This window comes from Protomyctophum bolini, assembly GCF_963924005.1.
Source record: "Protomyctophum bolini genome assembly, chromosome: 22".
In the NCBI taxonomy this organism is placed as follows: domain Eukaryota; kingdom Metazoa; phylum Chordata; class Actinopteri; order Myctophiformes; family Myctophidae; genus Protomyctophum; species Protomyctophum bolini.
In genome coordinates, this window is record NC_137883.1 from 17,199,240 (window position 1) to 17,221,504 (window position 22,265).

General features: G+C 44.1%; 1 protein-coding gene across 2 annotated transcripts in view; it reads right to left on the reverse strand.

Annotated features, from left to right (window-relative positions):
* Positions 1-22,265, reverse strand: part of vldlr (very low density lipoprotein receptor) — a 55,884-nt gene that overhangs the window by 11,811 nt on the left and 21,808 nt on the right. For both annotated transcript variants that reach the window (XM_080755334.1, XM_080755333.1), the window contains exons 4-14: positions 18,414-18,536; positions 16,630-16,838; positions 13,629-13,791; positions 11,301-11,423; positions 8,360-8,482; positions 7,303-7,422; positions 6,248-6,373; positions 3,656-3,827; positions 2,625-2,849; positions 1,289-1,407; positions 290-429 (exon numbers count right to left, since the gene is read on the reverse strand). In XM_080755334.1, the coding sequence (XP_080611460.1) occupies positions 290-429; positions 1,289-1,407; positions 2,625-2,849; positions 3,656-3,827; positions 6,248-6,373; positions 7,303-7,422; positions 8,360-8,482; positions 11,301-11,423; positions 13,629-13,791; positions 16,630-16,838; positions 18,414-18,536 (1,643 nt within the window). The remainder of the gene's footprint in view (positions 1-289; positions 430-1,288; positions 1,408-2,624; positions 2,850-3,655; positions 3,828-6,247; positions 6,374-7,302; positions 7,423-8,359; positions 8,483-11,300; positions 11,424-13,628; positions 13,792-16,629; positions 16,839-18,413; positions 18,537-22,265) is intronic.

The following is a 22,265-nucleotide window of genomic DNA, read 5'->3' on the forward strand; positions in this document are numbered from 1 at the left end:
GCGCAATGCGCGGCACCGCCGCCATTGTAATGCATTGGGCCTCAATTTCCCAGAACCCTTTGCATGCCGGTGCTACGGATGTTTTTGCGACAAAAAACAATACGGTTTAAACAATGAAAACATAACTTGTGTAAGTCGTTTTTGGAAGGGAAGCTGTTCAACAGTCAATTAACTCGTGTAAGTCGTGTTCCGGAGGAGTCAAAGTGTTAATGCTCCAGCAACACCGTTCCCGTCGACCATATATTTGACAGTCTATCTATGGGGTGTGGTTACATGGGCGGTGGAGTACCTCAAACACTGTGAGAGCGTAGGGGTGAGACAGGTAGTCTGGTGACTGTAGAACCTTCCTCCTGTTGTCTCCGTTCAGGTCGACGCTGCACAGCATGTGGAGCTTAGAGTCCACCCAGTATAGCCTGCCTTTGATCAGATCTGAAACGCACCAAGAGGCGAGGAGAGGAATAAGAAGAAATGAGCGGGGTAGCGAGGAGAAGAGACGAGAGGATGTTTACTACACACACCCACACTAGGGGTGGGCAAAGAAAACCGATTCAGGCATATAACATGATTTTTAATGCCACAATATTAAAATCGAAATTAATTTAGTTTTTTTATTTCATGTCAGAAAGACTGACTGACGTTTCATGGTCTATATTGTTTAGAATAGTTTTAAAATGTTTCAGTATAAAAAAGCAAAGTCATTTGGAAGAAAAGGATTGCAAATTCGCAATATAAATCAAATCTGTTCCCTAGGTATCGAGTCAACAATCCAAATTAATAAAATATTCTATGCAAGTCATACAAAACTCTAGTGCTACGCATCTGTGTCGCTTTAGCGTTTAACCACTTTAACATATTGTCAATGGGAATTTTTGTGTTAGGACAAAATAGCCGATTTGCTCGTCTGCATATAACGTAAATTCTCCATTCATTGTCAATGGCATTTAATATTTGTGTTGGACAATAATCTACACTATAGCTGAATATAGGAGGGGCTAGTGCCCCTCAAAACCTGTGTGAAGATGTATGTCATCATACATCATCACATTCCGGCCAATCACAATTGGCGCCCTCGATTTTTATCCTCAATACGTACTTTGCTCAGCCAATCAAATCATTGCTATGGTGTGCTCAGCCAATCAAATCATTGCTATGGGGTGCTCAGCTAATCAAATCATTGCTATGGGGTACACACAAACATACAAAGCTGTGCATAGGAGAGGCTAGCGCCCCTCAAAGACACAGACTGTTGGAGCTTGTAGGGTGTGTGTGTGTGTGTGTTTGTGTGTACCCAGAGTGATGCCGTTGGGCCACTGTATGTCTCTGTCCACCAGCACCTGTCTGTCCACTCCATTCATCCCAGATTTCTCTATCTTTGCTGGTTCTCCCCAGTCTGACCAGTACACAAACCTGGAGACAGACGCTCACACTGTTATACTATACATGCACAAAAAATAAATAAAAAAATAAAATAAAATCACACACTTAAAAAAGTCATATACAAGAACACACTCTTAAGCATTTATGCATGACACACACACCACACACAGACAGTCCCTTCAAAAACCAATAAAAGGCGGAACTTCCACGGAGTTGCACCACTCACTTTACACGGGTGTGATTTCTTTCTTAAATGAATGCCCTACTACTTGATCATACTACAGCGTCAGACAAAAAGATCAAAAGTAGCAGATCAACAAGCTCAAAGCGTGGCGCGAAGAAACACATTTTGAGCTTGTAAATCTGCTACTTTTGAATTTGAATCCTGAAATGTAACAATTTTGGCCATACTGTATGAAGTTTCGACAGACAATGAATGATCTGTAAAACATATTTCTGGTACATTTCCGGTGCCTACATCATTTTGGTGCCGGTGCCTACATCATTTTGGTGCGAGTGGTACGAGTTTAACAGTGTCAGTTCTGTGGAATGGATAATTTGATAGTGGAAATGTACCGTAGATTATATCAAACATAACTTTTATTTTATTTTTAAGTAAATATCGTAATCTGACAGCCCTAGTTTCCACACACAACAGTGGCAACACACCAAGCCCCCAGTAAGGCTTTCCAACGTTGAAGCTGCCACTACCTACTGGCAAAATGCAGCACTTTCATGGAGGTCAACGGATATTCATGACGTCACGCGCGTGAGCCCGGACCTCAAAATTGAGGCTAGGCTAAACTTAATGGTAAATGATGCATTTATATAGCGCCTTTATCCAAGGCGCTTTACATAGATTGTGCATTACATTCACCGGACCCATTCACACACACATTTATACTGTACACCGATTGCGGCGGAAGCCATGCAAGGTACCAACCAGCACATCGGGAGCAATTTGGGGTTCAGTGTCTTGCCCAAGGACACTTCGACATGTAGACAGGAGGAGCCGGGATTCGAACCGCCGACCCATGGATCATTGGACGACCTGCTCTACCTCTTGAGCCACAGTCACTCGCTCGAGCCATTGAGTTATAATTATACATCCGGCAGTCTTCCGGGTGCTTCAAAACGCCACTGAGCAACTTCCACTGAAATGAATAGCGGGGGGGTGGGGCTAACGCACCGGTTCGGTCTCTATCCTTTTATTACTCTATGTGATACACACACACAAACTCACTCACCCAGAGAGTGGATCAACGGCGATGGAAGCCGGCTCCTTCAGGCCGCTGTTGAACAGAACCTTCTGTTTGGTGCCGTTGAAGTTTGTCACGCCGATGCTTTTGGTTCCGAGGTCTGACCAGTACAGGTTCTTGTAAATCCAGTCCACGGCGATGCCGACGGGATTCTGAATGTTGTCCAGCACCTTGCTGTGGGTCCCAACGTCCCCCCGCTTATCCATCACCGTACTGAGACCGAGAGAGAGACAGAGAGATGAGGGGGGGTAGAGATGGAGACTTATGAGAGGTGTGTGTGTGTGTGTGTGTGTGTACGTGAATTAGAAAGAGATACAGAGAGAAAGCTAGGGTTTCATTTGATTTCACTTTACTGTCCCCTTGGGTGAATGCGTCCTCTGCATTGAACCCTTCCCAACAGAGAACGGTAAACAGACAGTGTGCGCTTGGGGACCAACTCCAGCTGTAATGCCAGTACCTTGGTCATGTGGGCGTGGCAGAGGTCTTCGTGTAAACCCGAAATCCGACTCTGGAGTCACAAGAAGCGCCTCCGGGGGCCAGGTCAGAACCGCTACCGTATGTTTCGGGTCTCGGGGGGCCGACAGTGAAATGATGGTTCCACTAATACACAAGTTGACCCGCCGATTGGCTGTCACAGCTGTCAATCACCCCTGCTCCCCCCTTTTTTCCTCCTCTGGCCAGCTGCCGGCGTGCCTTGCGTCATGTGACTTTAGTAAAGAAGTAGCAGTGTTACTATATAGACAATAACAAGAAAGAGCCTCGGTTCCTTGGGTTTTGTACGGGTACGGACCACGATCTCTCTGTACTGCTCGGATCGGAACTTATATATTTCTAATAATAGCCGGGTCCGTTCGGCTCTGGTTTCCGACATCTCTCAGTACTTTTCCAAGTCCGGAAGTCCGAAGTCTAACAACAGCCGGGTCCATTAGGTTCTGGGTACATTTTATATGGGTCTATATGGGCATAGGTCGGTCAAATTGGACCCGTGAAGACCTCTAGGGCGTGGGTCTCGTTCTCACCTAAAGATGGCCTTCTGGCCCATGTCGGCCCAGAAGATCCTCTGCTGGTTGAAGTCGGCGTCCAGCGCCACAGTGTTCCTCTGCTGCTCCACGATCTGGGTGTACTCCTTCCTCTCCAGGCCCAGGCGCCGGATGTCCCGCCGGTTGGTGAAGATCAGACACGGCTCCTTGCCTGCGGGAGGGGAGAGGACGGGGTCAGAGGCAGATCGACCCCCGGCGTCCTTATTTCTGGGCATGCCGTTATCGGTGAAAAAGAATAGCCTAGGCGGCGCCTATATTTCCTGTATCGCCATGTTTGTTTCGTAAATTAACACCCTACTTGAATCATACTACAGCGTCACACAAAACAAAAGCATCAAAAGTAGCAGATCCGCAAGCTCTAAAGTTTCCTGTCAGATATATTTAATGCAGAAAAAGCCAAAAGAATATCTTAAAAAAAATACACCGAAAATACTTTAACGTTTGGAGAGGAGCAGAGGATCAGTTCATCATCATCACACATCTGCCATTTTTTATACTTGTGGGACGCTGTAGTAAGATCAAGACAGACATTCATTTACGAGAAAAAACCCCCACTAAAAGTAAGTTACTTACAATAAGTAAGAGGTTGCCCGACAGCAACTATATGCTGCTGATGTAGATTTAGGTCGTCTTTAACCGTGACTGCTTGAGCCCTGATGCCTCATTACCATTTGCATTACCCATATAGAGTCTATTACACAGGACTAATTAAGAGCTAAAGAGTCTATTCAGGGTACTAATTGAAGGTAGATTCCTAGACTGAACAATATAGAGCTCCCTTTCAGAACGACGAGTGGCCCAGGAAATAATTCCCCATTCATTTTCCCCCATAGGTTTTCAAAAAGTATTTTTTTAAAGATCTGTCAGCCTCGAACAAAGCCAACTCGGATTAGTGACAAATCATGACAACACACAATATTCTGGGCGAACACATAATTAGAAAGAAGAAATGGGAAAGGCAGGGTACAACAATTAAATAATTGTTATATTGTACGACTATTGCACATAAGAAAAACCTGATCTATTAATTAAAAATCACACACGTGTGAACTGAGTGGTGCAATTCCTCTCTCTCTCTCTCTCTTTCTCTCTAGAGAGAGAGAGCTCTCTTTGAAAATCATGTTATAATGGAGGCTCAATGGAGCTGGATGGAAATAAACCATAGCTGGTAGGGACAGAGGCGGAGCAATGCTAAAAGATAAATTGACGGTCGCCGCTTTCATATATGGAGTACGGTTGTCTACGAACATGTACGAAGTTGGCACCTGCCTACCCTAGCCTAGGGGGTCCGAATAGGTTCATAGATGGCGCAGAAAAAATTACTGTTTGCTTAAGACCAAGTTTGTGGACGGTAACTAAAAGCTGGATGTAGGATGGGCTAGCGCCCCTCAAAAACATAAATTATAGTTCCAAGCCAACGATTGATCATAACATGTTCTGAAAATGCACATGGCCCACCCATCTGATATAGGCTGCTGAGTTAAGTGGTCAGATGGGTGGGCTGTAAACGCTTGAGATTTCCAAGTGGGCATTGATCCAGAAAAGGTTGAGAACCATGGGTCTAGACTATACAGTAGGCAGGTTGCCTACAGACTGAGACAGACCGTCTAGCCACCCTGTCATCCATTCACTGACAAGTTTACTGGCCATAATTTGTTTTAGAGACGCTCGTATGATCAAATAATTGTTGGGTTTAAGAGGTCCTGCACACAGTAAACCCAGTAACTCCAAGAGTGTACATATTTGTACACTCTCAGAGTTAAATGAACACCAAGGGTTTTACAGTGTGGTGTTTTCTGTCTGAGGGGACTCGGTCATAATGGCCAACACAATAAACCCTTTTTACTGCCATAAACACCATGTGATCTCCAGCCTAGAGGGTGACATCATCACAGTTGGGACACATCCGAGGCCTGTCAGGACAGCTATAACCTTGCAGTCCCATCTGGGCCATTATTGTTTTATCTTTTTATTAAAACTTTATTGCAGCAGCATTTGCAATCCACTGCAAAATACAAACAACTCCCATGTTTCATAGTTCTATGGGAGCTGACCAGTACAACAACAGACCTATACTGTTCGCTACTGGGAGCTGACCAGTACAACAACAGACCTATACTGTTCGCTACTGGGAGCTGACCAGTACAACAACAGACCTATACGGTTCGCTACTGGGAGCTGACCAGTACAACAACAGACTTATATACCGCTCACTACAGGGAGCTGAACAGTAGCGAAGTTGGGTACTAGAGAGCTTGTGTAAAATGTCTTATTTTTTAAATAATTCTTCACTGACACAATAACCAGTGTGACGTTACCACTGCTCTATCGCAACATTCTTCTGTCTCAAGTGTTTACCAGTGCCTGTGCCGTCTCCATCACTCAACTAAACACTCAACAAGAATGTCCCAGCACCCTCCCCCCTTTCCTAAATCTATTATTAGCAAAGTCAGCAGCAAAATCAAGCAAACCAACGCACAGTGTAGTGACCAAGTAGCTATGAGAAGTGTTGCCCAAAAAAAGCCACTGCCAAAAATCCAGGTTTGATTATTTGTAGAGCGTTGAACTCACCCACAGCTTTACAGACTCCAGTGGGCGGGTCCATCTGGTATCCGTTGTGACACTCACACTTGTAACCTCCCTTCAGGTTGATGCAGATCTGACTGCAGATTCCTGGGTTCTGACACTCGTTAATGTCTGCACAGAGGAGAAGACTTGATGTAGTCAAACATGATCTGTTGGCTTTTTCTTCATTTCTTTTCTCTAGGGGAAATGCCTGATAACTATACTGCCCTGCAAAGCCAAATTGCAGTAACTACGTTTTAGGACACCGACTTTCCCAATGGTCAAATTAGCCTTTGTGATTTTGGGGGATAAACAATTACCTCAAGAAAATATAAAAATAATAGTGTAATATAACTTATTTGCCAATATCTCATTTGGCTGACTAGTTGGAAAAAGAAAAAAAAGGATAAAAAGGAAAAAATCTAATAGTTTCATGTTGATTTGTTAGTATAATATAGGATTATTCAATGAATTGGTAAAGCAATTGATAGAATAATCAATATAGTTGCAGCGCTAGTAGAATGCCTGTGGTCTGTGACTCGGGGGAACTGCCTAGGCACCCATACTGCACATACACGTCTCACTCCCACGTATGTACAGCATAAATAAAAGGCGTATCTCCCTGAAATACAGAATGAAAGACTTTGTGTTTTGTTCCCACAGTGGCCTCTGTTGTCAAAGTTGCTATGGTGTCCTTTGTGCATGATATGAACAGTATTGTGATAATGGAGCAAGCGCAGAAACTAGTCGTCTAGCCTGGGTCCACACCATAGACGCCGCCCACTCCACTGAGTGAGTCTTCGGACTGATTATCAGTGGACACTAGTTGCTAAACTTGAGGGACATTTCCAATAGCTATACAGTTTCAAACGGCATTACAGTTTATTTCAAGTATGTTGAAAATTTCTGAACTTAAACACATGTCCTATTCCGAGAATGTCATACAGTATAGGCAAATATTTGCCAAAAGTAAAAGTGTTAATAATGATTGCCACTGCCAGAGGTGCCATGATGTGAATCATTGTCATAAACCTATGATCAGATAATAATCTTGACGGTACCTCCACAGGTCTTGTGGTCTATGAGCTGCAGTCCTGGTGCACAGTCACAATCGAAGCCTATCACCATGTCCCTGCATATGTGAGAGCAACCTCCGTTGTTTTGCAGACATTCGTTCATATCTGGGAGACGGAGGCAAATGTAGTAAGTAAGTATACAGTAGAACATGCACATCGACAGGGGGGTGGCTGGGCTAAAGACACTTCAGTTTACAGATGGATGGAGACCGCACACCATATTAGGTCTTTATTTATTCGTCTGACGTGATCCACAACAGGATCGAAACGTCAGACAAATAAATAAAGAAGTATTTTTGCACCTAATATGGTGTGCAGGCCACACACACACAAGAGCAAAAGCTGCAGATTAGGTGTTAATGTTTACATCTGTCAGTAATAGTAGTGTTGATCAATTTAGAAAATAGATTTCTGTGAACTGCACATTATCTCAGTTTGAGGTTCAAATATAACCAACACATCGAAAACAGATCTCTGCAGTTGAGGCTCACCTATTGACAGTAAGTTTCAGTCTGAAACAGAAGCCTGTGTTTCTGAACCATCAGAGTGTCTCATCCCTTCAGGCTATGGGACGTTCATATCCGACGCTACATTCACGTGGAGTCAGTTTACAAGCGAGAGACAGACGGCAAGCTCAAAGCTGTGTCAAATTTCTAACCTATGTTTTTAGATAAATGTTTTAGCATGCTGATTAAATTTCAAATGAGTAATACACTGTCTGGATGTCATCTTGTATGAGATTAAAAGTTCTGCAATCAAAAGCTGCTGTGTTTGGAGGAACGCGCAGCAATGGGAATCAAACAGGTTCTACTGTTGATGCTTGTGTGTGACTGTAGTATGATCAAGTAGTTTTTATATTAAGCAAGACACTGAACCCCCCATCTGCTCCCGATGAGCATGTTTCTGCCTTTCATGGCTTCCGTCACCGCTGGTGTGTATGCATGAATGAGTGAGTGAGTGACTGTAATGCACTTTGGATAAAAGGTGCTATATAAATGCACCATTTAACATTTAAATATGGACATGAAGTCATTCTACTCACTGCATTCCTTAATGGGTTCGTCGCTCCAGTCGGGGCAGTCCCTGGCCTTGTTGCACACCTTGCTCATCTCAATGCATTCACCACTGCGACACTTGAATTTATCAGGACCATTACACTGGGTCACTGTACGGAGAGAGCAGAGGTTGACAATGGATCACCCAGTGATACGTGACCTATTTAGACATTTAACAATTAATAGATCCTTTGCATGGCGTCCTCACCACACTGTGGTGTACTATACTTGAATTACACTATGTTGTAGTCTGTGCGTGCGTGCAAAGAACTAGAAAGATGAGGGGAGGCAGAAAGGAGAAAAGAGGGTATTTTGTATGTGTGGCAGGTGTCTTTGAGAGTTAAGAACAAGAGTATGAAGAAAGAGGAGGAAGAGAGAAAATGCTGTGCATGAGGATCAGTTTTGTCCTTGAGAAGGCACAGTAAAGGGCTTCTCACATGGAAAGCAACTGCCGTGGCTAGCAATTCATTTTCAATAAGAGTCGAGCATTCGAGCAGGCAGGCAATCCGACAGGCGTAGTGACGAAAGTGCAATCCTGTGACACTGTCACCTCCGTGTTAGTCTCACACACATGCCCATGTCAAGAGTTGAACTGGTGTTTAACTTGCCCGCGGAATTCACAGAAATTTCATAAATTAGAAAAGTAATTAAATTAGCCGATCTACAAGCTCTTGGTGCAAAGCGACATGTGAGTTTGTAGATCGGCAATTTTTTAGGTCCTGCGCAAACTACCGTAATTTGTCTTTTGGGTCACAAACTAAATAGTTTGGGAAGCCCTGCTTATAGTGCTTAATGACCTGGTAGCGTATGACAACATCTCAGTGTAGTCATTTCCTGGGAAGTTGGCGATCAAGAAATTCCACAGAAAGGGGGAGTTAGAATCTCAAGGAGGGAGTCATCATCACTAGGAAACATGCTCATGTAATGTATGCTTAGTCACATCAGTGTTTCTCAAGCTTTTGCACTCTGGACCACTAGCATATTTCAGTTAAATATAATATCACTAATTTAGCATTACATTTTGCGCATAGTATCGTGCAACATATTATATCAAGCCGTCACACACACAAACACAAATTTGTTCTACATTTTAAAGAGGTAGTGCCGTGATTTTTGACCACCTGCAGGCCTAATTATGCCATGCATCACTAGTAGTCTATGGACTATTGGTTGAGAGGTGGGATGCATTGACATGAGTGTTTGAGTGCTGAAAAGAAAAAAATCATCCGACTTGACCTAAGACAACGGTGGTCCCCAAGTTGATTCTTACTTAGTCAGTGCAGTGGTTTGTGCTTCACAATCAGTTGAAAACCCCTGCTCTAGTACCCATCTACCACCTCGAAAAGTCCAAGGACCTTGGTGGCTTAGCAATGCCTAATTTTGGGGGGGGTTTTGGATGCCGGACAAAACTGGGAGATCCATTTGTATGGGTGCCTGCTTCACTGTATTCTTTGGTGTCCTGTTCTTTCTTTGATGTTGAGTAAATGTGGCGAGAATCCGATAGTAAAGCATTCTATTAAAATATGGAACCAATTCCACTTGTCCTTTGCCCTTGACATTTTGGTGAATCGGGCCAGAAATGGAAAAAGTGTTCATGTGTGTTTTCTCCGGCCTTATTAGATGAAGCATTCAATAAGTGGTGTGCCTTACATCATTTGAGCAACAACATTTTTAGGTTTTTCTCCCAACTCCCAACTAATAATCATGATAAAATGGCACAATTCTTTTCTACTCTGTGTTCATAGGAAGGCTGTGGGCAGTTCAGAGACCCGTCCACCAGTGACATCATCGATTGGGAATCCAAACTAATAGAAACTGCAGGTTTTCTAGTCCTGAAAAGTTGCAATGCAAAAGCTATCGTTCCCGATAAAAGAAATCAGCATTTTTGTAAAAATAATAATTAAAAAAAATCTGCCCAACGATGTAACTGGTGGACGGTTTCTCAACTGCCCACAGCCCTCCTATGAGACACAGACTGAGTAGAAAAAGATTTACATTTTATCATGATTATTAGTGAGGACCTATTATATGAAGATGGGTTGAAAAGTGGTGAAGTGGTCCTTTAAGCAATAAGCACCCCTCTGGTCGGAGGAGCAGGGTGGAATTGGGGGAGATATTCCCAGATACGGACACCATTTTTTTTCTCAATGTAAATCGGAACGAGCCACCTCATTTCATCAATTTTGGCCTCGTCCTTAAATGGCAGACTTATGAGGTTGAGTTCTCTTATGTTTTTCAGATGCTTTTGGTATAGGTTTTGACTTCTGCCCTATTATGGCTATGTTTGGAGTCCTGCCGGAAGGCTCACCCCTAACCAAAGCTCAGCTGGATTCTGTGGCTTATGGCACTATTTTGGCCAGAGGCTTATTGTACTTAACTGGAAATTGGACTCTACCCCTGCTTAACCCATTCTGGGCGGGCCGGGAACCCCTTTTGGTGTTTTAAACAATTTAGCTATTGAAAAATAGCAGATCTACAAGCGCGACACCAAGTGGTGCGCTACGAGCTTGTCCAAATTTAGAAGACAATTTATACATTTCGACGTCAGGCCTAAATGGGTTAATAGACACTGGGTTGGGGATTTACTGGGATACCTTAAGCTGGAGAAACTGAGATTCAGCACACATGGGGAAATGTGAAAGTTTGATTTTTGTCTTACTTTGATCAGTCAAACCTTTAACCTTTGTCAATTATATCTGTATACTGTTAATACCTATTTCTTTATAGGCTTTGATATTTATAGTGTTGTTCTTGTTGGTGTGAATGTGAATATATACACGTTCCTTAGTTTGAAGCGAAGCATTTCTTTGTATATAGTGTTCTGACAATACGCGTTTTGTCTGTGTGGTTGTATGTTGTTGAAAATAATTTGAAAATCTAAAAGAAAAAGAAAAAGAAATGACAGGAGCGCAGTGCAGTGGATCTTACTGTTTTTGCAGTTTCTCTCATCGGATCCGTCGGTACACTCTCCAACGCCGTTGCACTGCCTGCCGCCAGGAATACAATTACCATCGTCACACTTGAAATGATCCGGCCCACAGGTTCGCACAACTGAGGAAACACAAAAAGATCATATTCCGTGATCGCATTCTGGCTTACACCATACACAGTCAAATCTGTTTCACTCCCAGTGTGTACACAAGGCCCATTTTATGCACAAGGCTATAGAAAGTAAAGTTTTCAACAGGCCCAAAAATTAAGGCCCGGCCCGGCCCTAACTGGGTCAGCCCGAAGCTCGGCCCAACCCTAAAAATTACCATAATGTTATGCCCGAAAAGAACGCCACTTTAAGGCCAGCGCAGCAGCGCGCCGTGGTTCAGTGTGTGTCTGTGTGAGAATGAGAACGGAGTTCAATGGACTTATTGCCGAAATAAAGGATTTATGTAGCTCACGTTAGACTGTTAATGTTCCATTTCCATATCATTCTAATGGATTCCATTTGCAGTGGTGGCGAGTAGCTCCCCTTAGTTTCATCTGAAGTGAAGCAGCTATATGTCCAAGACTCCAAGTATCGTCCCCGTTCGGTGTCCAAAAGAACAAACATAGCCTACAAAGTTTATAAATCATCCACGCACCTCTCATTTCTTGTCTCGACAGCTTAGAGATCTGTTATTTTAAATTGGGCACATATAACGAGGCGCGCCGCCGGTTATAATACTAATCATTTTGGAAATCAAATAGCCTGTAGCCTGAAGTGGACTGTAACATTGCGTGGTCATTATACACTACAGAATTATATAATTTATATGGATCGGTTGGTGACTATGTCTATATGACGTCACTACACTCTGCTCATGCCTGCGCGCAGTCAGTATGCGTGCTGCCGCACAGTCTGAAATGCCAGCGCGCTGCACCAAGCCCCCCGCCTCCACTCCTCCGTCTTCCTCCTGTCACAATTAAGTGAATCACAATAGCGCAGCCCTCTTCCTAATACATACATAGTTGTATGCTATAGCCTACACATTACACAGAATTGCTATTTTTATTATAATAACATGCTTAGAAAAAAAGAAAAAAAGCACGGAAAATCACTGAGCCCGAGGCTCGGCCCGGCCCACTAATTGGCATAATTTTTGGGCCCGGCCTGAAAACATCGGGTCGGTACCGGTCGGGTTCGGGCAGAGTTTGAAAACCTTAATAGAAAGTGACAAATCTGATTCTCTAAAACCAGATTCCATATGGTCTTTGCTATTCAGACTGCATAAAAACTCTGAAACTACAATCTGGATAGACCACAAATCAGATTCGGGCTGCCAGTCTTAACAGGGCCTACAGGTCCATGTGGTTCCATTCGTACACTCCTGAGTAAATTCAACAAGGATTATACTGTGTACCCAATTTTGACAGCTGCAGACAGATAATCAATTATGCTCTTTGTATAAAACTTTCCACAGCAAAGTGTTTACCAGCCTGCAACAGATTTTCATTCAATTTAGCCCGAGATCAGAGTGATCAGAGTAAGCATGAAGCATAAAGTGCCCCTAGGGGCACAGGTCTCCACCAGGGCAGGTCAGGTTGTGGCCTCCTGGTGGCGCTATAATAGGCCAATTTGAAAAGGGTGCCATTTCTTCTTACACATTGGATGGCAATTTGATGATTTGAGGAATTCTGTTCCAAAAATGTGTCTTGCAAAAATCCACCTATTGGTGGCGCTGGACAATGTGAAAGGGTGGGGTATATTCCTCAGCCTAGTAGGAGAGTCCTTCACACAAATTGTACGCTGCGTTCATGATTTGAGGCCAATCTTGCCAACTTTGAAAGCCAATGTTAGGCAATTAGGATGGAATATGAAATATCAGACAGATCCGGCTTGAACGCATGACTATAGAGATACTGTGTAACGATTTGCGGGATTTTTGGACAGAATCTGGAGTAGTAATATCATGAATAGTGTTTTTCAAAAGTTGGCCTCCGGGTGGCGCTATAACAGGCAGTTCTGGAAAATCTGGGGCAGAGGTTCATTGTTGGCATCAAGTGAGTGTGTGCTAAATTTGGCATTGACCGGGTTAACCAACTTCACCATGTAAATAATTGGCAATATATAAAGTTAACACCAACTTTGATGAGGCAGTATTGCTTCGTTTTCAAAATATATTTTCCATCTTCTGAAAAATTGTTTCTTCCTGACAGCAGAGATATGATGGTTGGTAAATATATTCTTGTATTTAAAAATAAATAAAAACATTCTATTCATAATTGTCAGGAAGTAAGAGTTTCATTCTAATGAAACGGTAACATCAGATCTAAAGCACATACGACAGTTGGCTTCGTCGCTGCCGTCCTTGCAGTCGGAGTCACCGTCACACCTCCACTTCTTGTGAATGCATTCTCCAGAACGACACAGCATCTCACTGGACGAACACTTGGCCGGAGGGGTGGGGGGGCGACCGCAGCGAGACGGAGACTCATCCGACTGGTCCTGAGGGCAGAGAAGATGAGAGGATGAATAATGAGGGAGAGCTGGAGAGAGAAGAGAAGGAGTAAGAGGAAAAGAAACGGGAGGGAGGGAGGGAGGAGGAAGAGTGAGGGAAGAAGGGAATAAAGTGGAATTCAATGAACACTGTGGGAGGTCAGATACAACACGGATAGTGGATATGTACTGTATATACACAAACACACACACACTAGACATTTGTGATACAGACACATTGACGAAGAAAAGACACCAGTATAATAAATGGAGGTCCATCCGTATGCAGTAGGAGGCTGTGTCGGCTCATTCTTTGACAATTCCTAGTCGTGTCTGTTCATATGAAGTTATAATTAATTTGTTGTCATAATGAATTACTGTGCTGCTGAAGCATCGTCGAGCGGATAGAGCACAGCTCAAGTGCTTTAAATCATATGCTGACATTACACGGCTTCTGTGACTGTTTAAATGCTGCAGGGAATAAGGGTTGTTCTTTCCTGCTCGACTCGCTCACCGTCAACAGACGCACTGGGGTGATGGCTTCCTAAATGGGTCATCATATTGGAAGCAGTGCATAAGCCTAACATATTGCACAGTGCTTGCACACAGCCGCAGTTTTACCCACCATTGTTCCTTTTCATAGGTCCCATTCTTTCGGAGTTCGGTATGCCCCAGCCGGGAATCGAACCCTGACCTTCCAGTCTCAGGGCGGACACTAACCATCATCCCAACTATAGACTACTTTGCCTCGTCCACTCCAACACTCATTCACAGCGCTGCACTCCACAATTCAACTGTGACAAATCAGAATTTTCACTGAGAAATTAAGACGAGGCTCACCAAACCCAATACATTTATTGAACTGAATAGTACATGCCCGAACCGTGACAATCGAACAAACTGGATAGTACATGCCCAGAACCGTGACTATCGAACAAACTGGATAGTACATGCCCAGAACCGTGACAATCCAACAAACTGGATAGTACATGCCCAGAACCGTGACAATCCAACAAACTGGATAGTACATGCCCAGAACCGTGACAATCCAACAAACTGGATAGTACATGCCCAGAACCGTGACAATCCAACAAACTGAATAGTACATGCCCAGAACCGTGACTATCGAACAAACTGGATAGTACATGCCCAGAACCGTGACTATCGAACAAACTGGATAGTACATGCCCAGAACCGTGACTATCCAACAAACTGAATAGTACATGCCCAGAACCGTGACTATCGAACAAACTGGATAGTACATGCCCAGAACCGTGACTATCCAACAAACTGAATAGTACATGCCCAGAACCGTGACTATCGAACAAACTGGATAGTACATGCCCAGAACCGTGACTATCGAACAAACTGAATAGTACATGCCCAGAACCGTGACTATCCAACAAACTGGATAGTACATGCCCAGAACCGTGACTATCCAACAAACTGGATAGTACATGCCCAGAACCGTGACTATCCAACAAACTGGATAGTACATGCCCAGAACCGTGACTATCCAACAACATGTTAGGCCATTACATCCCATCGACAGAGAACCCTTTAATTAACAGACTTTCAACACTACTCTCGAACAAGATGGAGAGATCTTATAAAGCCAAGTTCCATTTCGCTACTACAAACAGACTACTGTATGAATTGTATGATTGCATGTTGCTGGTATGACACACACACACACACACACACACACACACACACCTAAGATGTCCAAAAGTGCTACTTTTCAGGATTCAAATATCACAAAAATAGCAAATCGCAATGCGAAATGTTTTGAGCCTGTAGATCTGCTATTTTTGCTACTTTTGTGTGACACTGTAGGGTGATGAAATAGGACACTAAGATGGAGATACAAGGTTTCGGCCCGACAGCCAACCATATACACACAGTACAGATATACACCAGGTTAGATGAGACACCCAGATGGTCTGGTAAGGTGACGACCTCATCAGTTTCTGGGAAAAGCAGCAACAATCGTTGGCCAGGTTTGACAAGCTGAGACTCAGCTTGCCAACCTGGCAAGGATGATCCCTCGCAGCCTGGAAACAAGTGTATCATGCGAGCATAATTTCAGCTCTGCTGAGCATGTGACTTAGACCAGGGGGGGGGGGGGGGGGGGTAGACAATGGAACGAAGCAGGTGCCATAGCACATCTTAAAGGGATAGTTCACCCAGAGAGATTTTGGGGGTGAACTATCCCTTTAACCCATTAAAACCGGAATTTTTATATTTTAGCATTGGCTATTCAAATAGCAGACGCAACTCATTCGCAACTCATTCGCGGCCGTGATCGTCATTTGACGCATTTACCTACTTGGGCCCTCGTTGTCGAAATCATCTTTGGACGTCATTTTTAACAGTTTTACCCCCCCCCCCCCCCCCCGACCTGATGTCATGAAAGATGGCCACGTTGAAGCACTTTGAGCCACATTTCAAGGTTGAAATCATTTACAAATGCAGATGGGTGTGGGAAAGTGAGGACCAACCTGGGCATTAAGTTAGAAAACAATTCCCTTTATAGCAGTATGCTCTCTGTTGTGCAATGTTGTGCACTGTAAGTGCTTTCAGAAGGGCTCTGCCTCCCTAAAGCAACACTTCCGACACGCGGATTATTAATGTTTTGCATTAATAATCCAAATCTGCAAACTAGTAACTCAAGCGGTCAAATAATTGTAAAAGTACATGATTTGAGTCAACATACCAGTCAAAATGTGTAAGTACAATTCACTTATTATATGAACTGAAGCTCATTTGGTGCGCCGCCAGCAAGAGTTATAAACAACCACCCCACCATTCACTACACTTTCCACCACTTCCCCCCCACTACAGTACCTGACAGTCAACGTCGTCGTCACAGACCCAGCTGGAGGGGATGCACGTGGAGTTCCCACACTGGAACTCGGTGGGACCGCAGGAGGACGGCGTGCAGTCCACCTCATCTGAGCCGTCGCCACAGTCGTCCTCCCCGTTGCACTGGAAGTTACGGGATATGCACCTGCCACTGGCGCAGGTGAACTCGTTGGGAGCACAGGTGATGTTGCCTAGGACAAGACGGAGAGGAGAGGAGGGAGAGATGAGAGATGGACTGTTAGGTTGGTTTTCTTGACCACAATGTTAACTAGATAAAGTCCTAATCGGCACAGGTCTCCACCAGGGCAGGTCAGGTTGTGGCCTCCTGGTGGCGCTATAATAGGCCAACGTGAAAAGGGTGCCATTTCTTCTTGCCTTGGATGGCAATTGGTTGATTTGAGGCTTTTTGTTCAAAACGGGCCAATCCTGCAAACGTTGAAAGCCAATGTTAGCCAATTAGGATGGAAAATGATATATCGGACAGATCCGTCTTGAACACATGACTATAGAGATCATGCGGACCGATTTGCGTGAGATTTGAACTCCGGTGGAGACAAAAATGTAGATGGCATGTTATTTAACCACTTGAACCCTAGCTCTGTTTGGAACCTCATATCTACGCTTTATCTCCGGGAAGAGGTTCGTGTCAGGATATCCCTGCATCGGTAGAACGTGGGTTAAGCCATCCAAAAACAGTGGCAAAACCCATTTTGCAGTATCGTTTCCAAAAAGTAAAGGTATCAGAACCTAGCTGCAGATGATAAATGTATAGGCACGTAACATTTTTAGATAGGGATGAAACAACAATGAATCAGGCTTAAATAAAAAAGCCTAGTACTGCTTCCTTAAAATTGCATTGGGAAAACATGGTACTGGCTAACTTCATAAGCTTTGTAAGCAGTTGTTTTGATGTGTGTGTGTGTGTGTGTGTGTGTGTGTGTGTGTGTGTGTGTGTGTGTGTGTGTGTGTAGGGCATGGAAAGGGCATGGAAATGTGGGTGATATAAGATCAGAACGTATAATTCACCCTTCGAAATTAACGCATTTACGGTAACTGGCAGGAATACAGTATGGAGGTTTGATAAAAAATAGTTTTCCTTTTATCTGCTGTAGATGGTTTCTAAAGAGGGCTACAGTATATACAGTGAAACCCTCACTGTTCATTTATCCATTTTCAGTGAACAAATAAACATTGCGGGTTGATTTAGTTACATTTGTACACTCTCAGAGTTGAGTGAGTGAGTGAACTGCATCCGTGTTTGTGAGCATGTACAGCATTGTGTACATACATACATGTACATGTAAGTCGTTGCTGTCGGGTGTAATCCTTGTACTGTATGTCCAAGACGCTTCATTTGATGTGAGCTTCATTAAATCCAGTAAAAAGTACAAAAATAGCCGATCTATGATCTGCCATTTTCAGTATTTGTAGGATATTAATTCACCAAAAGAAAGTTGAAATATAGAGATAAGAGCTTTCCGGCAGACAGTGACCAAGTGTTAGACGGCTACATTGAGAGAAACAGCTGATGTATATCGTTGCAGGTGGGTGTGGAAACCTTGTATGCCCAAAATCGTTCATTATAAAACAAATAAGGAAAATAGTGAAAATAGCCTATCTACAAGCTCACAACGTGAGCGTGAGAGCTGAAAAGACAGTGAGGAAGAGTGTGTGTGTGTGTGTGTGTGTGTGTGTGTGTGTGTGTGTGTGTGTGTGTGTGTGTGTGTGTGTGTGTGTGTGCGCACGAATGTGTTGTATGTACTCACCACAGTTAAACTCATCATCTCCGTTGTCACAGTCCCGCTCTCCATCACACTTCCAGAAGACAGGGATGCACTGGGTGGAGCCCACACCACAACTAAACTCATTCACACGACACGTACGCATGTCTACACACACACACACACACACACACACCCACCCACCCACACACACATACATGAGGACATCAACATTTTATGCCATTTTAAAGCTTACCCTAAAGCTGCAGTTATACTTGGATGTGCACCGAAATGAGCAGATCTGCAAGCTCACACTGCATTCATATGCTATTTCTGTTGTGCGACACAGATACATATGTAAATCAGTTAAAACGCCTGAAACTAACTATCTGAATGTTTTTCATTGTAAACCAAATTCACCAAAATATTTTTAAACCCATAATTTGTCCAATGACCAGGACAATATTGTCCTCAATGTCCATTTCTCAAAATCAACCATACTTGTGGGGACAGTTGGCTCTCACAATTATAGTAATCAAAGTATACACACGCCTGCGCAAGTAGCCATCATACGGTTAGCCTGGCCCAGCCTGTGGGATTTCTGGTCTAGAGGGGCAGATTGCCGGCACTTAAAGCAGTGGATCGTATTGGTTTGCAAGTAACCACTGGATCTGGGTAGGCTACTTGGTGAGTCTTCTCTTGAATCTAGGGGTAGGTGTTCTAGCGTGCACCGTACCGTGCCGTACCGTACCTGCACATGCACGTCATTTTGGGTACCCGTGTAACGAGCATGACACCACTGCCCATTTGCTAACATTACATTTAGACATTGCTAGGTAAAATAAAGCATACTGTAAATATTTTGATCCATGCTTGAATCCAACACAAAATTAAGTCTGTTTCACAAATAATGAATTGCCTAGTTACTAATATTACTATGTGCACGTCAAGTTTATAGAGAGCCCCAAAATGTGAGTCAGAAAGCATGTATCACGCACTCAATTCGGTAAAAGATTGAATACATCACATAAACATTAATAAAATAAGGAATACAAGATGTGCATACAGATAAAGCAAGATGCTACTCTACACTGTAGCCAAGCTCCTCTATGGTTTTAAAAGAGTCTAGTGAGTCAGCATCTCAGATCAGAGCAGAGACATCAAAATCCTGCAGCCTGCCAATTTGCTGTTATAGTCGGATCTGCATTCTGGCAACCAAAAAGAACTGAACCGGTTCCCATTGGGAACCAACCGGTGGAAAAGGGGTCCCAGATCATGGACTGGGAGCCAGTGCAGATAGGACAGCACAGAGATCATGGACTGGGAGCCAGTGCAGATAGGACAGCACAGAGATCATGGACTGGGAGCCAGTGCAGATAGGACAGCACAGAGATCATGGACTGGGAGCCAGTGCAGATAGGACAGCACAGATATCAAGAGAAAACATTTTCTTCTTTTCACACAGACACACACCATCGCTACTTTTGCGATGTTTCATTAAAATGATGCCTGGCTAATAAGCATTGTATGCCTTGATATGTTAGAATTGCCCTACAAAAAAAAGGAACTACATTTTAGGCATTTAGCTTTATCCAGAGAGATTTACAGGAAGCAGGGGAAACACGAAGATCATAGGTACTGTAAACCAATAAACCATCATTAGTCTACTGTAAACAGTATGAGTATAATAAAATCTATAATCTGTACATTGGAACTATACACACACCGATGCCAGGTCTACAAATGACCTGGCATCTGTCTACATGCAATCTAAATAACATTTTAGCCTTTGCATAAGCCTGCAAGGTCGGAAGATTGGGAGTGAGTCTGCAGTTCAAATTGCAATGTGGAGTTCGTTCCACAGTTTGGGAGTCCGAAGGGAGAAGAGTCTGGGACGTGTGGAGTGTTGTCCCGGATGTTTTAGGGAAGGTTCCCTACCTGTGTTAACTGATCTCGGTGACTGGATTCTAGGGTGACTGGATTCTAGGGAGACTGGATTCAGGCTTTTGAAATCGAATGCTTGGCAGTGCAAATCATACAATAAACCAACAAGAGGCAAAAGTCACCGCACAGCACACCACTGTATAAACCGCGACTCAGTCATTCTAATACCAGTTGGCCGTGCACGTCCCGCCTCCCCGTCCGTTCCTCTGGCCCCTGCAGCCACTGGTTTAAGAATGACTGAGTCGGGTATAAACCAATGGTTTTCAACATGGGGCCTGGGAACCCCAGGTATAAACCAATGGTTCTCAACATGGGGCCTGGGAACCCCAGGTATAAACCAATGGTTCTCAACATGGGGCCTGGGAACCCCAGGTATAAACCAATGGTTCTCAACATGGGGCCTGGGAACCCCAGGTATAAACCAATGGTTCTCAACATGGGGCCTGGGAACCCCAGGTATAAACCAATGGTTCTCGACATGGGGCCTGGGAACCCCAGGTATAAACCAATGGTTCTCAACATGGGGCCTGGGAACCCCAGGTATAAACCAATGGTTCTCAACATGGGGCCTGGGAACCTCAGGTATAAACCAATGGTTCTCAACATGGGGCCTGGGAACCCCAGGGGTTGTCAAGAAGGGGTGGTCCAGGGAGTCCCTAGCTAAATGGTTGATAAGAAGATGGCCACACCCTGAAGAAGACAACTGTTGTCGTCAGATCTTTATATTTTTTTCACCCAGTGTCAATTATCTAATGTAATCCTGGGTGCTACACTTCCTCTGCCAACCTGGGGGGGCAGCGGACTGACTCATGCTTCCTTCTATGTATGAGGAGTCCAAGCTGCTTCTTTTCACCTGACAGGGGAGAGTTTCCCCAGCCGGACGTAGCGCGTGGAAGGAACACGTTATTCCAACCAGTTCCTTTCTCCTCCATCGGGTGCTCCGACTGGCCAGGGGGAGGTAGTTTAGAGACCAGGATTACTGCATGTTTTTGTGAGGGTACCTACGGGAAGAACATGCAAACTCCACACAGAAGGCCCTTTTGCCAACCCCCATTTTACAGTTTTTTGTTTGTTTGTTTGTTGGGGGTGGTTACATCTTAATCTTTGCTTAGTGTGCTTGAAGTCTGCTTGTTTCGATGGGACCCCTCTTCATCAATAATGTTTTCTTTAATTTCAACATCCATCTATGAATAAATGCACCACGTCTCTGTCTGGACGTACGTATGTGTATAGTAGTACGCTGAAATGCACGCAAGTCAAGAACCGTTCGCGCACCCTCAAATTCAACACACGCGTTCCACACCCTCACAGGGAGTGCAGTGCCCAGTGTCGAGTCGGTCGGACCCACAGTTGTCCAGAACCGCCAAAAAAGGCCTCTGCCCGGGCTCTGGACAGGGCCCCTGCCCAGGGTCCATATGGAGCTGGCCTGTTCCGACATCAACACTCCATATTTGGGAATGCCTGACATACCACTCCATATTTGGGCATAGGAAAAAAGGGACACAGACAGATGGTTGGAACAGCGGACCTATTGCATAGCCGGTTGGGGCATGGATTTCCAAAAATCCAAATGTTTCGGTCATGGGACCTTCATCGGCGCTATATGACAATCTAATGGAGAATTTTACAATGTACATTGGGGTACCAGAGATTTAAAAAATCCTATCAAATGGCGGTCCGTGAATTAATACACCAAACTGGGGGTTGTTAAAAAAAGGGGGGTTGGCGATTCACTGGTAAAAACAATCAGCGTGCAGAATCAGGCACTTAATCAGACACAGATTAAAGACCTTACAAGAGCGGCTAAATGGAACACAGATGTAATGATTCAATGTTTCTGTAAGAACAACGACCCGAGAACAACAGCACAGCACAGCAACATTCGATCTGTGATTAAACTAATGTGATGCATTAAATAGATCAATTAAGTTGCAGCTGAACCCTAATGATGGA